At 42.3% G+C, this 24,861-nt stretch overlaps 1 protein-coding gene across 2 annotated transcripts in view; it reads left to right on the top strand.

Annotated features, from left to right (window-relative positions):
• The window catches only part of DMXL2 (Dmx like 2), a 369,136-nt gene that overhangs the window by 74,199 nt on the left and 270,076 nt on the right, over positions 1–24,861 (top strand). For both annotated transcript variants that reach the window (XM_030189451.1, XM_030189445.1), the window contains exons 3-4: positions 6,266–6,337; positions 12,631–12,709. In XM_030189451.1, the coding sequence (XP_030045311.1) occupies positions 6,266–6,337; positions 12,631–12,709 (151 nt within the window). The remainder of the gene's footprint in view (positions 1–6,265; positions 6,338–12,630; positions 12,710–24,861) is intronic.

The following is a 24,861-nucleotide window of genomic DNA, read 5'->3' as shown; positions in this document are numbered from 1 at the left end:
GTGTGCCTCAGTACTGTTACAGAATTGTGTATTTCAACACACTTGTGCTTAAATAATACATTTATTGAGGGAATGGACATATTGACTGCACAAAAACAAGTATTGATGTACACTAGGAATGGGATGTTTGCAACAAAATGTCACTTGCTGATAATAGTGTGCACTCTTCTTAAAGAGTGTGCACTATGTACAAAGAGGGTGTACTCTTTTTTTTTTTTTTTTTTTTCCCCCCCCTGAAAATGCATGCATTCATGCACTGTTGTCAAAGAGTGCACCCTTTTTGCACATAGTGCACGTTCTTAAAAGTGCATACTTTTAATGACATTTGCTCCAGAAAGGAGGGGAGGAAAAAGGGACCCCCCCCCCCCCCCCACACACACACACACTGCCCGATATTCAGACTGCAGGAGATAGCCGGTCTGTCTTCTACGGTCCGCGCGGAACCTGGATATTCAGTTCTGGGCCGTTTCTGGTTACCGGCACTTAATATCCGGGTTAGCTTTGGCTGGGCCGACTTTAACCAGCAAAGCTGGTATTCAGCACTGGCCAGTTCAAGTCAGCCTGGCGAAAGTTATTCGGCCGCCAGACTTGGCCAGTTGGGTTTTAAAAATCTGGGGATGGCCGGTTATATCAGGTGTTATAACCATCTGTCTTTAAGCTGCTAACCGGTGATATTCAGCATTGGATGGCCACTTAAGTACCATTTTAGCGGCTTTCTTGTTTTAAAAATCAGTCTGAAAAAGTTTCCGGCTGCCCACCCCAAGAGTACAATATACATAAATCATAACTATGCCAATACTCCATCCTAATTCTGGACCTGTGCACGTCTTCTGTACAACTACTTATGGTCTGAGGCCTGATCTAATTTATAAGAACCCATTTGCACATGTAAAATAGCATTTTACGCCAAAATTATCTTTTCTCTGGGTAAAACTAATTTGAAAGGTAGATGCTATAAAGACATTGAAATACTGTTGTTAGCAATAACTAAACAGTTTTGTAGTTTTGCTTAAAACCCAATCAGATTTCATTTGAAATGGTTTCTTTTGGCAAAGCCATGTTGCCTTGGATCTTTTAACCCATTGAATTCCAGAAATTCACTATCTGTTCCTTCAGTAGAGCCTCCACTACGTTTGCAGCCACTGTAGTGAGGGGTTACTGGTTTATAGTTTCTCATTTTCTTCTGTATAACTACTTTTGTGAAGAGGTATCGTATCTGGTGTCTGCTCCTTTCAGCTTGGACCACTGTCTGTCTTCCTCATTTTCCTAATATCAGCGGTGTTTAAAATCCAGGATTTTTGAGTTGCATGTGCACTCCCCTTTAGCTCTTATTAGATTACTGCCCACCTGGACGTTAAGCACACACTTTTTCCATTTGTGAGTACAAGGGCCAGCATCACCCCTTCCTTCATGGTTCCATCATCACCATTTGTCTGAGCACTTTGGCAGGCATCCATTATCTTTCTATTTCTTTCTATTACTGCAGATGAGACATTCCAGTCTGCATCTGATAAGTTGAAATCTCCTAGCAACAGCAACTCCCCTTTCTTTCCCAGCTTGTGGATATCTCCAACCAGATCTTTGTCCAGCTTTCTCCATTTGTGTTGGAGGTCTGTAGATGATACCTGTGTGGATAAAAGTTCTATCTTCTGTCTCCAGAATTAATCCATATTACTTCAATTTCTCAGGGCCCCTGCAGTTCAGCTACTTTAATATTGTTATTCACATACAGTACTACTCCACCACCTTTTTGGTCATCTCTATCCTTCCTAAATAGATTTTAACCTAGTATAAGAACACAAGAATAGCCATAGTGGGTCAGACCAGTGGTCCTTCTAGCCCAGTATCCTGTTTCCAACAGTGTCCAATTCAGGTCACAAGTACCTGGCAGAAACCCAAATAGTAGCACCATTCCATGCTACCAATCCCAGGGTAAGTAGTGACTTCCCCATGTCTATCTCAATAGTATAGACTTTTCCTCCAGAAACTTTTCCAAACCTTTTTTAACTCGGATAAATTGACCAATGTAAGAATATCTTCCACAACGAGTTCCAGATCTTATCTATTCGTTGCGTGAAAAAAACATTTCCTCTTATTTGTTTTAGAAGTATTTCCTTGTAACTTCATGGAGTGTCCCCTAGTCTTTGTATGGTTGAATATTATTCATAGGAGTCATTGAATCGTGTCTCTATGATAGCAATAATATCTAAGTTTACCTCTAACATCAGGACTTGCAGGTCATGAACATTGTTACTTAGACTGCAACACGTTGTGCTCAATGCTTTCCAGCTACATTTTATTGACGGTCCCATCTTCTGTATAGTTTTTTTGCCTAATTTTCCCTTCCACTTTAAGCAGGTTGCTAAGATAGTTGTTTAAATGATTAATGTCTTAGGCCAAGATGCACAAAAGTCCTCATTAGAGCCGTTCCGTACCGAATTTCATAACGAATCGGTACGGAACGGCTATGCTCATTGCAGCTTACTTGCATTCACTAACCCTTCGTTAAAAACGTCAGTAATCGGCTCATAAAGCATGCGCAGAGCAGCCAAGCGTTATGCTGGCTGCTCTGCGCATGCCACAAACGTAAAAAAAAAAACCCCAAAACAAACACATCCTTTATGGAAGGCCTTGCCCCGCCCGAGGTCGCCGCTGCTCCCCGCTCCCCCCTGCATTAAGAAATCAAAACTTTAGGCAGCCCCGGCCCTCCTCCCTTCCTCTCTTTCTCCTCAGCTCCACCTACCGCCATCCTCTGCCCCCATGCCCTGCCCCCGCCGCCCCCCCGAGGTCGTTGCCGCCGCTCCCCCCCTCCACTGGGCCCCCCCTCCGTCTTACCAGGCCCTCACAGCGCCTCTTACCTCTGAAGGCGCGCTGCACAGCATGGGGAAGAACAGCTGATCGCATCGCATCCTCGGACGTCCCTCTGTTCCTCCTGGGCCCGCCCTCGTCTGACGTGGTTACTTAACGTCAGACGAGGGCGGTCCCAGGAGCAACGGAGGGACGTCCAAAGATGCGATGCGATGCGATCAGCTGTTCTTTCCCATGCTGTGCAGCGCCTTCAGATATGAGAGGCGCTATGAGGGCCCGGTAAGACGGAGGGGGCGGGGCACGGGGCGGAGCTGAGGAGAAAGAGAGGAAAGGAGGGGGGCCGGGGCTACCTAAATTTTTGATTTCTTAATGCAGGGGGAGTGGGGAGCAGCGGCGACCTTGGGCGGGGGGGGCAAGGCCGTCCATAAAGGACGCTCCAGACAAGCCCCCTCCCGATCCTTTTTTTTTTTTTTACATTTGCCCTGCCTAAAGTTATGATTTTTTAATGCAGGGGGTAGCGGGGAGCAGCGACGACCTCGGGCGGGTTTAGGGGGGGGGAAGGGTCCATAAAGGACGCTCCTGACGAGTGTTTTTGACCCCTGCGATTTTTTTTTTTTTAACATTTTACTTTTTTAAGCCGGGCAGCCCTAACGAGAAGTACAGACCTCTCGTTAGCTTTCCCGGAGTTTTCCAGCATTAGGGCAAGCGATAAACTTTGATGCATCTCATTTCAGTAGGATTTCTACACAATTTGCTCATCGGCATTCCGTTTTCGTTTGCTGCTACCGTCGTCGGAAATTGGGCTTTAATACATGCCAGGGTTAAAAACTTGTTCGTTAAAGTGTGGTTAAAGGCTCATTTAGTTTAGTGCATCTTGCCCTTACTGTTGTCACACTTTTGGCGGGAGGGGGAAGGAGTTGATAGCAGAACTAACCTGCTCTCGTATACCACCCGTACCTTTTAGTTTAAATGCCTAGAAACATATTGTTTCTTAGGGGTCCTTTTACTAAGGTGCGCTGAAAAATGGCTTGCTCAAGTGTAGGTATGGGTTTTGGGCATATGCCGATCCATTTTTCAGCATGCCTGTAAAAAAGGCCTTCTTTAAAAATTTTGCTGAAAATGGACATGTGGCAAAATCAAAATTGCCGCACGTCCATTTTGGGTTTGCGACCTTACCACCAGCCTTTGACCTAGCGGTAAAGTCTCGTGCAGTAACCGGACAGTAATGACCTGCACGTGTCAAATGCCACTTGGTGCGCGTCCGATACGCAAGTCCAAAAATAAAAATTATTTTTCGGCTGCGCGCCAAAAATGAAATTACTGCACGAGCCGGGTGGTAACTCCATTTTGGCACGCATTGGGCACGAATAAATTCTTACGCAGCTTAGTAAAATGGCCCCGTTCTGTTTCCTGCCATGGTTAGGTGTAGCCCATCATTATAGTATAGTCCAGAGTTATTTAACCTTTTTCTATTGGGGGCCACATTTTATATTTTATAACCTTTGGAGGGCCAGAACATGTGCATCTGTGCACGCACTCGTGTTTTTGTTTTTGTTTTTTTAGAACCACACACTCAAGCACTCTCTGAGAACACCTAGTTTCTTTCCTTCTCTTATGTATTCCCCCTATCCTTTACCCAGTCTCTCTCTGTCTCACTCACTCATTCATCCAGTCTCACTCTCTTTCATGTACTCCCCTCCCCCCAGTTATGCTCAGCTTCTGTTCTAGCGCTTTAGTTTCTGACATTGGTGTAAAAATAAAACAAAAATAAACGGAGTTAGGGAAGCTCAAGTTGTGCCATTACAAGTAGTTGGGCTGTTTCACTGAATGAATCAGTTTAGTCCTAGCTTGTCTAACCTTTCTCATGCCCCCCCCCCTTCACCAAATCTCTCTCTCTCTCTCTCTCATGTATACCTTTCCCCTCCCCCCCCCCCCCCCCCCCCCCCCCCCATTCATCCATTCTTTTTCCCCCAGCAGGATTCCTGGTTCCAGGTGGACTCAGCTGTCTGAATGCTTGAGCTGCATGGTGCTGGAAGTTCAGGTTGGTCATACAGTTTCAAGTCTCACAAGGCTTGAAATTGCAAGACCAGCCCAAACTTTCAGCATCACATGGCTCAAGCTTGCAAACATACAAGTCACAAGGGAATTCCTGCTAAGCTTCTGAGGGCAAGATAAAACCTCTTGGTGGGCTGTAGGCTTAACAAGCCTGTGTAGTCTCCTGTTTTTCCTTATATTGCACCATCAAAAAGTACTTCAGAGCATGAGAGACTCCTGAGGAAATTGAAAAGTCACAGGATAGAAGGCAGGGTTCTGTTGTGGACTGAGACACAGAAAGGGGTTGAATTAACATAGGTTAAAACTTGAGTAGTAGCTTCTTATTCCATTATATTATTGTATTATTGAGTTCTTCAACTAGACTACTCTCTAATATTTCCTGACATGTATCTTTTACTGTTTACTGTAAGTCACATTGAAATCAACATGTTTGGGGTATAGTGGGCTATAAATGTCACAAATAAATCCACTGCTACCCTGGCTGAGATAACATTCAATCATCTCTGACCTCATGTGCAAATTAGTCCCCTTATTTTCTAACTCCTCTTACTCTCTTACCTATCAATATGTTTCATCTTTGTTTATACCCTATGCTGTCTATTAAAATGTTCTATTACGTATTGTGTTGACATTGTAAGTAATATACTATGCCATACTTTGTATTGTTGTTTGAATATTTTTACAGCTGTAATTGTCTATTGCTTATGTTTGATTTATTCTTACTGTACACCGCCTTGAGTGAATTCTTTCAAAAAGGCAGTAAATGAATCCTAACAATAAACACAATATTTGCATGTCTTGGGTTAGTAATTGATAAAGCAATGATTCCAAACCTGTTCTGTGGGACCCTTATTCAGCTGATTTTTCAGGATGGTTGCAATAAAATATGAATAAGTTAAATTTGCATGCAGTGGGGGCAGTGCATACAAATTCCTCTCATGAATATTTAACTGTGGCTGTCTTAAAAACCCTAGGACTGGTACAAGAACCACTAGATTTGATGATAGGAAACCGTTTAAGTTTTTTCCCATTTTCCCCTAATGGAAAGAGGTGAATAGTGGAGTTTCTGAGTGAGTTGTAGTGGGAATTGTACTGGGATAAGTATTTAACATTTATGAGCAATCTGGGAATGAATTGCTAAGTAAAGGGATCAGATTTGCAGATGAAACAAGTAGTTAGAAGCAGGCTGTGAGGAGCTGTAGTGGGGACTGAGCATCTAAATGGCAGATGAAACTTAACATGGATGAGCATAAAATGATTCTCCTCATGCATTATAGTCTTAGAGTGCCAAGTCATGCCAAATTTGAAAAATAGTGATTCTTATCCATTTTTGTGTTATAGCATTCCAAGTACAAGAAGTACAGCAATTTATTCTAAAATATTCCTATTTGTTTTATTCCAGATTGCAGCATCCTATGGAAATACTGTTTGTATTTTTGAACCTCTGGGCATTAACTCGCATAAGCGAAACTGTGTAAGTACTTTTTGATCCATGAGATCAGATTGTGGGGATGGATTCAAAGCATGGCCATATTTGTCTTAAATTAGATCTTTCATTTGAAGTTTTCTTTGTTTTTAAACTGACTTTGGAGTTCACATTTATAGATTTGATGTATTCACAGCAAAATTTCAGAACTGTTTTATTTAGATGCAAGCCAATTCATTTCCAACTAAAATTTTCAGGCTTATGTCCTCTGGGAATGCAAATGCATATTTGTAATTATAAAGTATTGAATGTGCCTCGAAGGCTGATTGAAGGCACCGTAGAACCTGTGATTGCAGTGGCTGACAGGAAATGAGAAGTCTGGCATACAGTGTCATGTAAATGCTTCATTAGATCTATCAGACTTATTTTCGAACGAGAAGGACGCCCATCTTTCGACACAAATCAGAAGATGGGCGTCCTTTTCACAGGGTCGCCCAAATTGGCATAATCGAAAGCTGATTTTGGGCATCCCCAACTGCTTTCCGTTGCGGGGATGACCAAAGTTCACGGGGCGTGTCGGAGGTGTAGCAAAGGCGGGACTTTGGGCGTGCCTAACACATGGGCATCCTCGACCCATAATGGAAAAAGGGACGTCCCTGACGAGCATTTGGATGACTTTACCTGGTCCAGTTTTTATTACGACCAAGGTACAAAAAGGTGCCCAAACTGACCAGATGACCACCGGAGGGAATCGGGGATGACCTCCCCTTACTCCCCCAGTGGTCACTAACCTCCTCCTACCCTCAAAAAAGAACTTTAAAAATATTTTGTGCCAGCCTCTATGCCAGCCTCAAATGTCATACTTGGGTCCATTGCAGCAGTATGCAGGTCTCTGGAGCAGTTTTAGTGGGTGCAGTGTACTTCAGGCAGGCGGACTCAGGCCCCCCCCCCCCCCGCCACCTGTTACACTTGTGGTGGTAAATGTGAACCTTCCAAAACCCACCAGAAACCCACTGTACCCACATGTAGGTGCCCCCCTTCACCCCTAAGGGCTATGGTAGTGGTGTACAGTTGTGGGTAGTGGGTTTTGGGGGGGGCTCAGCACAAAAGGTAAGGGAGTTATGTACCTGGGAGCTTTTTCTGAAGTCCACTGCAGTGCCCCCAAGGTTGCCCGGTTGGTGTCCTGGCATGTGAGGGGGACCAGTGCACTATGAATGCTGGCTTCTCCCACAACCAAAGGGCTTGCATTTGGTCATTTCTGAGATGGGCATCTTTAGTTTCCATTATCGCCGAAAATCAGAAACAACCAAGTCTAAGGACCATCACTAGGGACGACCTAAATGTCAAGATTTGGGCTTCCCTGACCTTATTAGCGAAACGAAAGATGGACGCCCATCTTGTTTCAATAATACAGGTTTCCCCGCCCCTTTGCCAGGACGTCCTCAGGAAAACTTGGGCGCCCCTTTCAATTATGCTCCTCCACATCAACTAGAGAAACCAGGTAAGTTAAAAATAATAAAGCCATATGGAGTGAAATATTTTTTCACTCAACGAATAGTGAAGCTGTGGAACTCGTTGCCATAGGATGTGGTAACAGCAGTTAGTGTACCTGGGTTTAAAAAAGGTTTGTGAAGTTCCTGGAGGAAAAGTCCATAATCTGCTATTGAGACAGACTTGGGGAAGCCAATGCTTGCCCTGGGATGGTAGCATATAATGTTGCTACTATTTGGATTTCTGCCAGGTTCTTGTGTCCTGGATTGGCTACTGTTGGAAACAGGATACTAGATGGACCATTGGTCTGACCCAGTATGGCTATTCTTATGTTCACCGTCTGCCAGTGTTGCCCAAAGCAGATTTACGTTTTCAAAAATGTTGTGAAGCACCTCAGCCTCCAAGAAGCAGGTAGTGTGAACCAGGAGAGGATCATTATATGACCAATGTAAAATTAGGGAAGTATTGAAAGGCTGGGAAGGACTCTGAGGACGCTTAGGATGGAGACGAGAAGTGGTCGCACAATTCCCTGGATTATATAAAGGTCACCCAGATTTGGGGTGGAGGAGTGGCCTAGTGGTTAGGGTGGTGGACTTTGGTCCTAGGGAACTGAGTTCGATTCCCACTTCAGGCACAGGCAGCTCCTTGTGACTCTGGGCAAGTCACTTAACTCTCCATTGCCCCATGTAAGCCGCATTGAGCCTGCCATGAGTGGGAAAGCGCGGGGTACAAATGTAACAAAAATAAAAATAAATCTGAATGTGGATCCCAGATCTGTGCGCCATCTAATTACATAAGAAGCTGTTAACAATCAATTATTGATATTAATTGGCACTAATCAGAATTTGCGGGCGGATCTGCCTGCACGCTAGTCTATAACATAGCATGGCTAAATTGTTTTGTGTGCAACTCAGAAGGGGGTGTGACCACAGCAGGGACCTGGGCGGATCAGGGGCATTTTTGGAATTTAGGTGCAGTGCTATAGAATATGATCATTTACGCACCCAATTGCCATCAGTTGGGCACCAGGATTTACACCAGGTTTCAGCGGGCATGATTCCTTGCGCCCAAAGATGGGTGCGAAAGTCTGCTCTAACTACTATAAAGGGCACACATCTCAGAGTGCCCATTATAGAACAGCGCTTAGTACAGATTCTTCCCGATGCCTAACTTTGAGCACCATTTATAGAATTTCCCCCTGTAGGTGCTGGACAAAACAGGTCCTGGCTATCTGTGCCTTACAAGCTGCCTGTTAATTTCTACAAGTAGTAAGAGAGAAGCACTTGGAATTACACACAAGCTCAGAAAGGAGCTTCTGCTCATTCAATCCTTACGACTGGTGTCTCAGGGTAGAGCCCTTGTGCTGGGTTGGATTTGAGCAGGTCTGAAGGCACGACAGTGCCAGGCCACACCAGGAAACACTTATCCTAGTTCTGTAATCAAATATGATCCCAGGGAATTGGGGTGAAAGTTTGATTATTTCTTAGTTTTTAATATTAGAAAAACTGGTGAATTTTGGCTTGGAGGTGGTGGTTAGAATCACAAGTGTAAGGTATACACAAAAAAGTGGCACAGTGGGAGGTGGGGCTGGTGGTTGGGAGGCTGGGATAGTGCTGGGCAGACTTATACGGTCTGTGCCAGAGCTGATGGTGGGAGGTGGGGATAGTGCTGGGCAGACTTGTACGGTCTGTGCCCTGAAAAAGACAGGTACAAATCAAGGTAAGGTATACACAAAAAAGTGGCACATTTCTTGGGCAGACTGGATGGACCGTGCAGGTCTTTTTCTGCCGTCATGTACTATGTTACAAGTGCTGGTTGTAATGTGGCCAATGTGAAATTGTGTAGACATTGAGAATGTCTGATGTCATAAATCACAGCTCTGAAGTCTGAATGGTTAGGGAAGCTCAAAATTCCAAATAGAGATTTGATTAGCTCCATTTTAAGCTATTGTTGTGCTGTATTGGTTTCAAAGTCCTCTTACCAAACTTATTTAGGGTCACTCTCTTAAATAATAAGAGGGTACCTGCTGCAAGACATTTCATTATACTTTAGAAGGCAAGGCACTAGGAGAATGGAGGAACTGAAACCAACTGATAGCAGGTTTTAACCAATAAATATTATGTGTTTTATGTACTATTAAATTTTAGTATTTGTTGCTGTTGGATGTAGTGAAAGCTAAATTTATGAAGGCCCGGAATAATTTATGTTCCCTTCTTCCCCACCCAAGGCTCCTCAAATCTACCTAGCTTTCCCTCTTCCCTTCCCTGCATGTGCAGTCTGTCTCCTTTCCTTCCCTTCATGTACAGCATGTCTCCCCTCTTCCCTTCATATGCAGCCTTTCATCCTCTCCCTTCTCTTCCATTCCATTCCATCCATGTGCATTTTCCCCTCTCCCTTCCCTCCTATCCAAGTGCACTATTCCCCCCTCTCCCTTTCCTTCATGTGCAGCACTTTCCCTCTCCCTTCCCGTCATTCATCTGCATTTTTCCCCTCTCCCTTCCCTTCCATTCATGTGCAGCCTTTCCCCCTCTCCCATTCCATTCCATCCTATCCATGTGCATTGTCCTCCTTTCCTTTCCATTCATATGCAGTCTTTCCCGCCTTCCTTCATCCCATCCATGTGCATTTCCCTTTTCTTTTCTATTATATGTAGCCTTTCCCCCTCTCCATTCCCTGCCCTCTTATCTGTGTGCAGAGTTTCCTCTTCTCCCTTCTCTTCATATATATTTCCCCCCACTTTCCATTCTTAGTCAGCCTCCCCTTTCACTACCATCCTATCCAAGTGCAGCAATTACCCCCTCCCTTCCCTTCCATTCATATGCAGCCTTTCCCACTTTTCCTTCTCTCCTATCCAAGTGCAGCCTTTCCCCCTCTCCCTCCTTGCCCCCGATGCAGCACCTCTCTCCCTCCCTTGATCAACAGTGATCTCCAGTTGCTGCTGACCGTGCTGGCTCAGAGAATCAAAATGGCGGCTGCAACCTCTTGCAGTAGTCTCACGAGAGTTTGTGGCCACCATTTAGAACAGCAGAGCTGGCACAGGAAGCAGCGTTTGGGGGATTGCTGCTGACCGACAAACACCAAAGCCTCGAGTCCCCTACTTAAACCATTCGGATAGGTCCAAGAACTTGGGGCTTTCACGTGCGGCTTTCACCGCAACTGACAAAATTCCTGCTCAGATACAGCCAGGACTAGAGATTAAAGTATCTGTAATAAGAGTTTGTTATATGCTTGTTTGTACTTTTAAATTTCATCAGTTTTAGATTTAAAAACAAAAATACTAAGTCCCAACTGAGCCTTAGATAGTTCATTTTGGAAAGTAAGTTAAACATTAAACAAACAAACAAAAATACCCTGTGAAAACCAGTTTTTCTCAATCACTTCAGAATTTCAAGGCTAGTAGTATAGTTGGATTTAAAAGGGTTTCTGGAGGCCAGCTCCATTGTCGAACCTTAGCTAGTTAGGTTTGGGGATCATCACCTCATTATTGGGAGTAGGCAATGAGAAATGGGTCTGTCCTTTAGGGCAAATTCAGCCAGTTGGGCTTTTAGGCTATCCACAATGAATATGCATTTGAGAGATCAGCATAGTAACATAGTAACATAGTAGATGACGGCAGATAAAGACCTGCATGGTCCATCCAGTCTGCCCATGACAAACTCATATGTGTATACCGTACCTTGAATTTGTACCTGTCCTTTTCAGGGCACAGACCATATAAGTCTGCCCAGCAGTATTTCTCGCCTCCCAACCACCAGTCCCGCCTTCCATCACCGGCTCTGGTACAGACCGTATAAGTCTGCTCTCCCCTATCTTCGCCTCCCAACCACCACCCCCCTCTTCCCCCCAACTGCTCCGCCATCCAAATTCAGCTAAGCTTCTGAGGATCCATTCCTTCTGCACAGGATTCCTCTATGCATATCCCACGCATGTTTGAACTCCGTTACCGTTTTCATCTCCACCACCTCCCGCGGGAAGGCATTCCAAGCGTCCACCACCCTCTCCGTGAAAAAATACTTCCTGACATCTTTCCTGAGTCTGCCCCCCTTCAATCTCATTTCATGTCCTCTCGTTCTACCGCCTTCCCATCTCCGGAAAAGGTGCGTTTGCGGATTTATACCTTTCAAATATTTGAACGTCTGTATCATATCACCCCTGTTCCTCCTGAAAAGGCAGCACATGCAAATCTCTCTCATGTATATTCATTGTGGATATCCTGAAAACCCGACTGAGTGTGTCCCAAGTACTGGGTTGAGAACCACTGCTTTAGGATGGGGTGCTTCCCCTGGTGATCCCAATCTGCTACTGTCAGAGACAGGATTCCAGGTTTGATGGGCTGTTGGTTTGTCCCAGCTTGGGCAAAACAAAAAGCACTGAGGGAAAAGAGACTCCAAAGCACACCAGTCAAAGAGCATTCCTTGCTTTAATGTTGTTAAGTTATCAGCAGACCTTTTAAATAGATTGGAGAGCAGCATGAGTGAAACCAGCATGGTGTTCTGTCAGTTTTGTCAGTTGGGCTGGAGGTTAGAACGTAAGAAAAATAAGAGGAGATAAAAAATCTTCCTCCACCTCATCCCACCCAAGTGGTCAATTCTTAATCAGGCTCCAAATGGTTGATATTTAAGCGTCTATAAATGGGTACCATACAGTACAGTATCATAGCACTAGAACCTTACCTAGCATAAAAAGCTGTTATGTATGCATCTGAATTTCCATTTTCTGAGGTCTGGGTTTTTTGTGTTTACTTGCGTGTTCTAATAGAATATTAAATTGTGTTCTAATTTTTTTTGTTATGTTTATACTGTTAATCTGCATACTAATCCTTTTTTCATGATTATTTTTTTTTATCCTAGCAACTAAATTATCAGTGGCTCAGGACAGGCCAGTTTTTTCTCAGTTCTGTTACTTACAACTTAGCGTGGAATCCTCAAGGTAATGTAAAAATGTAAACTGTATGTACAAAGGTTTTTCCAGTGCATGTCAGCCATGTACTAAATTATTTCGTTTTATTTCTTGATGTTCTGGCAGTAGGGTAACTGGGATAAGCTAATATATCTCTTAGAATTATTTTAGATTAGTAAAATTAGCCCAAAATCTGTGCAGCCATAAACTGCATTAATGCATTAGCATGCACTAACATGCATTAATGGATGTTATTAACCAAAGATCCTATTTTAAGCACATGTCGTTTACCACAGATTCTGTATTATGCAGTGGGGTCTGTTTAGTTGTTAATGCATGTGAATGGCATTAGTGCAGTATAGTAAATCATTTTGGGGCCCTTTTACAAAGGCACAGTAAGGTATGCCAAATTGGCCTTAACCACTGGGGTAGCGCAGGAGCCTGGCAGTAGTTCCGAAGTTGGCACACACAGTTTCCCGCAAGGATGTTTCTGGCAGTAATCGGCAACATGGCCACATTGCCGCGTGCCGCCTGATTACCACGCGGTTAGTGCCTGAGCCTTACCACCAAGTAAATAGGAGGCAGTAAGGGCTCACGTGGTAAATGGCCTGGCACTAATTTTGGACTTTGCACCTGGCTATTATTGCTTTAAATAGAAATGAGGCTTTTAGGTAGACGCGCTAACAGGTGGCCTGAGCGCGCAGGAAAATCACCTGCTAAAAGTAGTGCAGGCCACTTTTTAGTGCATCTTTGTAAAAGGACCCCTTTGTACCTAAGAACTAAATACAGAATCGCCTAACCCTTGAAAATAGGGTCTTGTGCTTTCCTGTTTAGAAAAAATTCCATTACCCGTCAGTGGATGAATATTTAGCAAAAAAAAAAAAAACAGCACAGTTCTTTCATTAAAATAATCCTTTAATAGTGAACTTTGAAGAAAGACCCGACACGGGCCGTGTTTCGGTGCTACTGCACCTGCGTCAGGGATCTCTGGATAAAATGCAGTGCAAAGCTCACACACAGCAGCAGCGTAAGTCTCAGTAGATGATTCCATTGTGACTTACGCTGCTGCTGTGTGTGAGCTTTGCACTACATTTTATCCGGAGATCCCTGACGCAGGTGCGGTAGCACCAAAACACGGCCCGTGTCGGGTCTTTCTTCAATCAAAGTTCACTATTAAAGGATTATTTTAATGAAAGAACTGTGTTCCCTTTGTTTTTAAAGGCCCTTTGTGCTGTTTTTTTTGCTTGGTCTTTTTCTGTACTTGGTTCCCTCTCTTTGTCACATTATAGTGGATGAATTTTTACAATGTTGTGGAAAAGAGATTCAGGTTAACATAGCAAAGATCCAATGTACAAAACTTCATTAACGCTAACGTAAGTTTTAAATGCCTATCTTATTAGAAAAAGCTGACAGATTATTTATAAATGTTATCAAAAATGCAATCTTGTGAAAAAATTAATAAAGGACATCAGTCAAAGGACTTTCATTCCCAAATAATACTGGATCTTTCAGCAGTGTTTTCTCTTTCAAGATGGGCAGACATATGGTCCCCAATTTTTTAGAATTCATACTTTCCAAATGTCTGTCTTATGTATTTCTCTTTAAATTAGTGCCTTTATGTTCCGTTAAAGACACTAAAATATGTTTTGGAAATGTTTCATTGCCATTAAAAATAAAACACTAAGAAGAGAAGACCACCTATCTTGATGTGCTTTCTTCCCTTGTCATGTAACAAAAGATGTTGCAGCAAAAAGGCACCATGGGGCTTCCAGGATAAGGATAGCAAAACTTTTTTTGTAAGACCCAACCCGGGCTGTGTCTCGGCATACGTGCCTGCATCAGGAGTCTGTAAAACATAAGAGAAAAGGATGGGACTTGACACACCACCTTTCTAAGGTTACAGATAAACAGCACAGATTAACCCATTAGTGCCCAGTGTTCACATATGGGAACAAATCAATTTGTTCCCATATGGCTGCTTATGGGAACATTGGACATTAATGGGTTAAAAATCATGTGTGTAATGTGTACATCTAATAGTTAAACAAGAATTACAGAATGAGGTAATCAGAATTTATTCACTTGATGTTTTTCTACCTTTGTTATAACAAAGTGCAATATTAAACATATGAAGGTAAGTTATGTGACCATCATTCTATTGAAATAATAATTAGTGAGCAAGGAGTGTTTAATTCTCACCAATATAATAAAATTCACTTGTATAAAAGTGCTATCCAAAAAAAAAGAGTTGCAGCAATCCTAAAAAAAAAAAAAAAAATCACAGTAAAAGTATGTTTGTGGATGATAACCAAAATCTGCAATAGGTTAGACACCCCTGACAATGCCTCCAACACAATCTTTTTTTTCGAAGGCCGTCTTAGCCTTCCTTATCAGCGCTTTGCATTTGACTTGACATTCCTTATGTTGTGACTTATTATTTTCAGTCAGTTCCTTCTTCCATTTTCTGAAGAATTTTCTTTTAGCTCTAATAGCTTCCTTCACCTCACTTTTTAACCACGCCGTCTGTCGTTTGGTCTTCTGTCCTCCTTTTTTAATATGCAGAATATATTTGGCCTGGGCTTCCAGGATGGTGTTTTTGAACAGCATCCACGCCCGATGTAAATTTTTGAGCCTCACAGCTGCTCCTCTAAGTTTTTTTCCACCGTTCTTCTCATTTTATCATAGTCTCCTTTTTTCGCTAACATATTTGATTTCCTATGTATACTTACTTCAAAGCTAATATCAAATCCGATCATATTATCACTGTTATCAAGTGGCCCCAGCACCATTATCTCCCGCACCAGATCATGCGCTCCACTAAGGACTAGGTCTAGAATTTTTCCTTCTCTCGTTGGCTCCTGTACCAGCTGCTCCATAAAGCTGTCCTTGATTTCATCAAGGAATTTTACCTCCCTAGCGTGCTCCGATGTTACATTTACCCAATTAATATTGGGGTAATTGAAATCAAACAATATATATCTCTTTCTACCAAATATACAACCTGTTTGCAAGCAACTATGGCTGCCCCTAGGCAGTGCAACTTCCAGCAATCACACAATGTGGAGAAAAAAAGACATCAGGTATTACAGCACCACCTCTTTGTCAAAGGACAAGCCTTTTGTATAATGAGGGAACTGTATCAATCATGTGTCTTCAAAAAAAACTCCACAACATCACTCTATTGCCACTGACTTAACCATGTACTATGCAAACATTTGTAAAGGAGACCCAAATAATAAAGTCTAAATTTGAAAGGCTTGGAAAGAGTACTTATCTTGGCTGAAGAATTGTCCTGCTTTATGAATCCAGCCTCGCATCCAATGTACTCCATACTTAAATAAAGTCCCGACAGGGTTGCCCTGTTTCGCTATGTTCTAGCTGCTTCAGGGGAATATTCGTGTATATAAAAAAATCCAAGCTTCTGATGTCTCGCCGTCTCCACTTCACACTGGTTCAAAACATGGAATCACCCATTATTATTGTGTTGCCCAGTTTGTTTGCATCCCTAATTTCCTTTAACATTTCTGCATCCGTCTGTTCATCCTGGCCAGGCGGACGGTAGTACACTCCTATCACTATCCTTTTCCCCTTTACACATGGAATTTCAATCCACAGTGATTCCAAAAAATGTTTTGTTTCCTCCTGAATTTTCAATCTATTTGATTCAAGGCTCTCATTAATATACAATGCTACCCCTCCACCAATTCGATCCATCCTATCACTACGATATAATTTGTACCCCGGTATGACAGTGTCCCACTGGTTATCATCCTTCCACCAGGTCTCAGAGATGCCTATTATATCTAATTTTTCATTTAGTGCAATATATTCTAACTCTCCCATCTTATTTCTTAGGCTCCTGGCATTCGCATATAGACATTTCAAAGTATGTTTGTTGTTCCTATTTACATCATGCTTAGTACTTGACAGTATTAATTTGCAATCTTTTGTCTGATTTTTATTTAAGGACACCTGATCTACTATGGTCTCTTTTGCAACCTCACTATCAGGATACCCTATCTTCCCTATTTTGGTGATATCTTTGAAAGATACCTTATCCCAAACCATGCGCTTTTGAACGACTGTCGGCCTTCCCCCCATTTCTAGTTTAAAAGCTGCTCTATCTCCTTTTTAAATGCCAATGCCAGCAGCCTGGTCCCACCCTGGTTAAGGTGGAGCCCATCCTTTCGGAATAGGCTCCCCCTTGCCCAAATGTTGGCCATTTCCTAACAAATCTGGAACCCTCCTATCTGCACCATCGTCTCATCCACGCATTGAGACTCTGGAGCTCTGCCTATCTCTTGGGCCCTGCGCGTGGAACGGGTAGCATTTCAGAAAGTGCTACCATATACCGTAGAGGATCTGGATTTGAGCTTTCTACCTAAGAGCCTAAATTTGGCTTCCAGAACCTCTCTCCCACATTTTCCTATGTCTTTGGTACCTACATGTACCAAGACAGCCGGCTCCTCCCCAGCACTATCTAAAATCCTATCTAGGTGACGCGTGAGATCCGCCACCTTCGCACCAGGCAGGCAAGTCACCAGGTGATCCTCACTTCCATTCACCCAGCTATATGCCTAATGATCGAATCACCAACTACAACCTAACCTTTCCCTCCCGGGCAGCTCTTTGAGACATATCCTCGGTGTGAGAGGATAGTATATCCCCTGGTGGGCAGGTCCTGGCTACAGGAGTACGTCCTACTTCACCAGGGTGATGCTCTCCTTCTAGAAGACCTCCCTCCTCCAAGGTAGCACAGGGGCTACCAGACTGGAGGTGGGACTTCTCTACAACTTCCCTGTAGGTCTCTTCTGTGTACCTCTCTGTGTCCCTCAGCTTCACCAAGTCTGCTACTCTAGCCTCAAGAGAACGGACATGTACTCTGAGAGCTAGGAGCTCTTTGCATCGGGCACACCCATATGACATCTCACCAACTGGGAGATAATCATACATGTGACACTCAGTGCAAAAGACTGGATAGCACCCCTCTTGCTGCTGGACTGCTGGCTCCATTTTAGTGTTTTTGAGTTTTTCAATAATTTAAAACTTGCTACAGTATTAAGGATATTAGCCTAATATAAAAGTGTCTTTTAGTTTATACAGTATATTGTATGATTTATTTAGTGTTTCCTTTTTAGATCGTAATGAAATGTATTTAAAACTCTGTAAGAGCTCTCCTTGCTTGTTAGACTAATTAAAATAACTGACTATAAATGAAGAGTTGTCCTAGGGGTGGGCGGGTGTTGGGGAGGGTAAAGAACTTTTATGCATGAAAGTAGAGCGGGACTTGGGTGTGATTGTATATGGTGATCTTTAGGTGGCCAAACAAGTAGAAAAGGCAACGGTGAAAGCTAGAAGGATGCTTGGGCGCATAGGGAGAGGAATGGCCAGTAAGGAAAAGGAGGAGATGATGCCCCTGTATAAGACTCTGGTGAGACCTTATTTAGAATATTATCTACAGTTCTGGAGCCTCCACCTTCAAGAAGATATAAACAGGATGGAATTGGTCCAGAGGGCAGCTACTAAATGTTGGTGGTCTTCATCATAAAGTGTATGGAGACAGATTTAAAGTTCTCAATATGTATACTTTGGAAGAAAAGCAGGAGAGGGGGAGATATGATAGAGGTGTTTAAATACCTATGTGACATAAATGCACATGAGGCGAGGTTCTTTCAATTGAAATGAAGCTGTGGAGCGAGGGGGCATAAGATGAAGGTGAAAGGAGAGAGACTTAGAATTAACCTGAGGAAATACTTCTTCACAGAAATGGTGGTGAATTCGTGGAACAGCCTCCTGGTGGAAGTGGTGGAGACAAATTCAAGAGAGCTTGGGACAAGTGTATAGGATCTGTAAGGGAGTGATGGGGACAGTAGATGGCATGGATGAGCAGACTGAATAGGCCATATGGTCTTTATCTGACTACATTTTTCTCTGTTTCTATGTTTAAAAGATATACGTGTGCTAATATTAATCATGGTGCAGAACCCTGCACAGTAATATGGGTGCATATACTTGCATACTAATCTCTATAGTGGCAATTTAAATTTTAAAACACAGATAACAAAGCTATATTCACTCTGTTCCTACTTAATACATCTGAAATGTATAAAAAACATGTTATAGATTTAGAAAAACCATGGGTCTAACTTTAACGCAGATCTTCTCATTATCATATCAATGAATATTTAAATATGCAAAACCTCAAAATCAACTTGTTGCCACAATGCCGCATCTAAATAAAAGATCAAGGTACCCCTAAACTGCTCAAAACTCCAATTTAATATGAATGTCCCCGCAAAATACATACATTTTAATACCTGTGCATATAATCTAGAGCTGCTCAATATGCATTAAAGCCTGTAGTTTGGATTGATACTAACATATACAGTGGTGGAAATAAGTATTTGATCCCTTGCTGATTTTGTAAGTTTGCCCACTGACAAAGACATGAGCAGCCCATAATTGAAGGGTAGGTTATTGGTAACAGTGAGAGATAGCACATCACAAATTAAATCCGGAAAATCACATTGTGGAAAGTATATGAATTTATTTGCATTCTGCAGAGGGAAATAAGTATTTAATCCCTCTGGCAAACAAGACCTAATACTTGGTGGCAAAACCCTTGTTGGCAAGCACAGCGGTCAGACGTCTTCTGTAGTTGATGATGAGGTTTGCACACATGTCAGGAGGAATTTTGGTCCACTCCTCTTTGCAGATCATCTCTAAATCATTAAGAGTTCTGGGCTGTCGCTTGGCAACTCGCAGCTTCAGCTCCCTCCATAAGTTTTCAATGGGATTAAGGTCTGGTGACTGGCTAGGCCACTCCATGACCCTAATGTGCTTCTTCCTGAGCCACTCCTTTGTTGCCTTGGCTGTATGTTTTGGGTCATTGTCGTGCTGGAAGACCCAGCCACGACCCATTTTTAAGGCCCTGGCGGAGGGAAGGAGGTTGTCACTCAGAATTGTACGGTACATGGCCCCATCCATTCTCCCATTGATGCGGTGAAGTAGTCCTGTGCCCTTAGCAGAGAAACACCCCCAAAACATAACATTTCCACCTCCATGCTTGACAGTGGGGACGGTGTTCTTTGGGTCATAGGCAGCATTTCTCTTCCTCCAAACACGGCGAGTTGAGTTCATGCCAAAGAGCTCAATTTTTGTCTCATCTGACCACAGCACCTTCTTCCAATCACTCTCGGCATCATCCAGGTGTTCACTGGCAAACTTCAGACGGGCCGTCACATGTGCCTTCCGGAGCAGGGGGACCTTGCGGGCACTGCAGGATTGCAATCCGTTATGTCGTAATGTGTTACCAATGGTTTTCGTGGTGACAGTGGTCCCAGCTGCCTTGAGATCATTGACAAGTTCCCCCCTTGTAGTTGTAGGCTGATTTCTAACCTTCCTCATGATCAAGGATACCCCACGAGGTGAGATTTTGCGTGGAGCCCCAGATCTTTGTCGATTGACAGTCATTTTGTACTTCTTCCATTTTCTTACTATGGCACCAACAGTTGTCTCCTTCTCGCCCAGCGTCTTACTGATGGTTTTGTAGCCCATTCCAGCCTTGTGCAGGTGTATGATCTTGTCCCTGACATCCTTAGACAGCTCCTTGCTCTTGGCCATTTTGTAGAGGTTAGAGTCTGACTGATTCACTGAGTCTGTGGACAGGTGTCTTTCATACAGGTGACCATTGCCGACAGCTGTCTGTCATGCAGGTAACGAGTTGATTTGGAGCATCTACCTGGTCTGTAGGGGCCAGATCTCTTACTGGTTGGTGGGGGATCAAATACTTATTTCCCTCTGCAGAATGCAAATAAATTCATATACTTTCCACAATGTGATTTTCCGGATTTAATTTGTGATGTGCTATCTCTCACTGTTACCAATAACCTACCCTTCAATTATGGGCTGCTCATGTCTTTGTCAGTGGGCAAACTTACAAAATCAGCAAGGGATCAAATACTTATTCCACCACTGTACCAAGGCTGTACATTCTTTTACAAAGAAAAAAAAGAGATCTCAGGGGATTGGAGAAAAACACTTACCAGCATACAGTGTCAATTCAAAATGCACCAAACCGTCCCTGTTTGAGCACTTCTCAGTAATAGCTTCAATACAAACTGCACCGAAACAAAGAATCTGTGTAAAAACTTGCAGCTCATGTGCGAGTGGGACTGTGTGAAAAACTCTAAAATACACTAAAAATGACTCTCATGGGAGTCCCAAAAGTGTGTATGTATTATGTGTGTGTGTGTGTGTATATATAGATATGATTTATTATACACTTCTGAATAATTTGTGTAGAAAAATAGCTCATAAAAAGATGAAAAATGGAAAGTTTCATAATGCTGGTCACAAATTCTGACTCAATTTTTTTTTTTTTTTTAATGGCAGTATAATATATTACAAATGTGATGAACAATCACAAAAATACATAACTCCATTTCATTATTTAAACCAGATGATGCTACAGTATCAAATTAAAAAAATCAAACATTGTTCCTGCTGTAATAAAACTTGTGCAAATGTTCTTCCTATCTTAAAAATACAACGGGGCAGTGATATTACCCCTTCTGATGTTACTTCTGTGTTTAATCGTTCTACTTTTGACCTTCCTAGTTTTGGACATGGACACACAATATATATATACCGCTCTCTCTGTGTTACAATCAGAATGATGATGTAATGGGTATGATTTCCCAGTTCTTTGTGCAGAAATTGTTATAGGCATTGATGTACAAATATAACGTGAACCACATGGGTGAAGACCTAAAGTCAAATCTATGTGGACAATTGTCCTGGGAAGAGTGGATAAGGCAATGATCTTGATAATTCTCCCACAGGAATTTTCAATAGTGAGTCTCATGTCCTGAAAATGATAGCCTTCTAGAATATGCCAATGCTTCCTCAATATTTAACAAAAAATGCCCAACATTGAAAAGAGAGGCCCCTTCTGTTTCCATTTGTTCCTCCTTGCCCTGAGACGGCCGATGTTTCCAATTGTGCTCTGCTTCAGGGGGAAGATGGCAGTAATTTCTCTACTTGCTCCTTTCTCTCTGCGTCATCAATAGCCTGCCTGTGAACTATGGATGATGAGAAATTGGGGACCATAATATACTGTCTGTTTTGAGGAAGAAATACTGTCGGAAAAAGATCTTCAGTTTGATTTGGGAATGTGAAACTTTCACTGATGGTTCCCTTTTATTATTGATTTCTTTTCAGAAGTTAAGGTTGTATTAACTATATCAGCCTTTTTTGATATTGTGAAAAGTTAGCTGTTCATTTTATGCAGTTTGCATTTATAGTGAATTTAATATTAATTTGAAATGAGCTAATGAGACTTAGGTATGCTGAATAATTGCTTACCTGTGAGCAAAATGAAAAATGTATGTAAAGAAAAAAATTAATGCAGACCGATCAACCAGAAAAGCTTGATTACTGCTCAGTGAGATACAGCTGAGACAGTAATTGTATAAATAGAATCTAGCATACAAGTTGAGAGACTCTTTGATAAGTTGTCTTGCTTGAAATCTCCACTTAAAAATTAAAGTTGAGAAATCTAATGTTGCTCCTTGATTTAGCTCTGACTTGAAACACGGGAAGAGAATAGTATGTATTGCAGAATGTTGTTGGAGAACATCAAGGCTTGAAGAGGATTTATTATCTGTAAGACCTCTGTTAGAAGAATATTGACAGCAAATAAATGAAGCAAGATTTTCCTATTTTTAAAAAAAAGAAAATTTCCAATACTCAATTATTACAGTTAAATCTTTGGTTCAAAAGAATAGAGGAGTAACAGTGTCCTACTCTTACCGCAGATCACTTTGCGAATGATTGTATTAAGAAACTCTCTGATTATATCTTCCTGTTTTGTCTGTACCTGTCACGTCTCTGGATCTATCTAGTTTTCTAATTTGGTCTGTGTGTTTTAACCTTTTTTTTAATGATTTGATATAAGTAAATTCTAAACTTTCATCTTGTCTGTCCTTTGTGTCTAATATCCTCTCCTGAGTGGGTGACTGTACCTTTTTCTGACCACTTTAAATTGCAATTTAAGGGCCCTGTTTACTAAGCTGCACTAGAGACGAGTTAGCGTTTTTAGCGTGCACTAAACACTAGTGTGAGCTAACTGTGTAGGTGCCCACAATATTCCTATGCTAATTTTGTGCACAAGCTAAAAACTCTAGCGCACCTTAGTAAACGGGGTCTTAATTTTTGTCTTAGTATGGGTCAGATTTCTAATAGCTTAAAGAGACATAGAATTACCTCTAGTTAAGCTCTGAAACTCTTTGCTAGAGGATGTAGTAACAATGGTTAGCATATCTGGGTTTAAAAAAAAGGTTTGGACAAGTTCCTGGAGGAAAAGTCCAAAGTCTGTTATTGAGACAGACATGGGGAAGTCACTGCTTGCTGTGGGATTAGTAGCATGGAATGTTAATACTGTTTGGGTTTCTGCCAGGTACTTGTGACCAGGCTAGATGGACTATTGGCCTGACCCAGTTGTCTATTCTTATATTCTTATGTAAAGATTGACAGTGATTCTTTTTGGGCCAGAGTTTCCACTCAAATCAACATGACTCTAACTGATCCAGTTATTATGAAATCAGTTTGGGATCATGTTATTGATTCTACTTTAGATTATATTACCTTTTTAAGAGAGAAGAATGTGTGATCTAATAAACCTTCGCCTTGGTTCACTGATTCTTTAAGAGAGCAGAAATAAAATTGTATACATTGTAACCAGGTACCTCTCTTGTGCAGCCAGGGATAGAACAATCTCCTCCAGCCACAGGCTCCCGGTATAATGAAGAAATAGATGTCCACCAGTAACTTCAATCTTAAGGACTTTTATTCCATGCAGGTTTCTAGTACACAGTTCCAGAAGCAGCATAGCACATACCAGGATTCAATACAGGCTTTCAGGCTCCAGCCTGGGCTCTTTATCCAGTGCACAATAAACAGTAATTCAATTCCCAAGACAAACAGTTCTTTCAGTTCATCATCACAGTTCAGTCACCAAGCAGCAGTTTCTACCCTCTATCCTCTTTACCTTCAGGAGAGTTCAATATTTTAGGGACTCCTTCTACCCAAGGGTTTTCCCCTGCATCAGCTTCACAGTGAATTCAATACTTTTGGGACTTCCTCTCACCCAAGGAATCTCAGCCTGCTTCAGTACTTTAGGGACCTCCCTGCCCAAGGGTTTTCAGCCTGTAACTGCTTCTCTCCTTCAGCTCCTCTCTTCTGAACTGAACTCAACTGCTGGGACTCCTTCCCACCTGCCTAATCAATCCCTGGCTTCAGCTACCACCACCAATCATTCTCCTTCCATTAGCTTCCTCACACCCAAACCAGCTGAGTTAAGCATTAGACTAATGAGACCAATGATGAGCTCCTGCACACAGGGTTTCCTAACTCTCTTTCCGCCTAGTGGCAGCCACTCTACACAACCTGCCAGCTTACCCCCATGTCTTCCCTGATTGCAGCTAGGAGTCCAGTCCGGGTTCTTCATCTCCCCCTCTGGCTCCTTGCCTGCAGTGCCTTCTGGGACTTTTATTTCAGACTGAAACTGCCTTAACCCAACTATCCTGGAGGTGACTTTATCACAACATTTAGAAAGGAATTGGTGGAAAAGCCCAAACCTCTCTGATAAACTTGCTTGGAAAACAGGCATTAAAGACCTATAACATTGCTCAGGCTGAAAAACATATTATTAAAATGAAATTGATAATTTTCAGAGCACTAAAAAATTGTTTCAGCTTGTAGACAACCTTATAGTTCCACCAGCTCTTGGAATTCTGTCTTATAATTTTCAACCTTCTGCTCAGGATTTAGCCAGTTTCTTTTCTAATAAGGCTGAGACTATTTGTGCCAATTTCAAAACTATCGTTTTCTCTAACTAGTTAATCTTCAGATGAATTTGGTTCAGAAATTGGAGCAGATCAATTGTGGGTTAAATTTGTTCTGTCAACTCAAATGTGTCTTCTCTGTTACAGAAACATTCATCTTGTCATTGTGTATTGAATAAATGGCCTAGTTTTTGTTGACGCTTCTCTCGCAATCATTTCGTGGTTACTTTTGTTTTTCAATAAACGTTTTGGATAAGGAATATTACCACCTGATATGGGCCACATACCCTCAAATTCTATATAGCGTGCCTAGAGATTGTCGCTGAAATCGGTGTG

This window comes from Microcaecilia unicolor, chromosome 1, assembly GCF_901765095.1.
Source record: "Microcaecilia unicolor chromosome 1, aMicUni1.1, whole genome shotgun sequence".
Classification (NCBI taxonomy): Eukaryota; Metazoa; Chordata; class Amphibia; order Gymnophiona; family Siphonopidae; genus Microcaecilia; species Microcaecilia unicolor.
The sequence above is the reverse complement of the archived record's forward strand: the minus strand, read 5'-3'. Positions and strand labels throughout refer to the sequence as shown.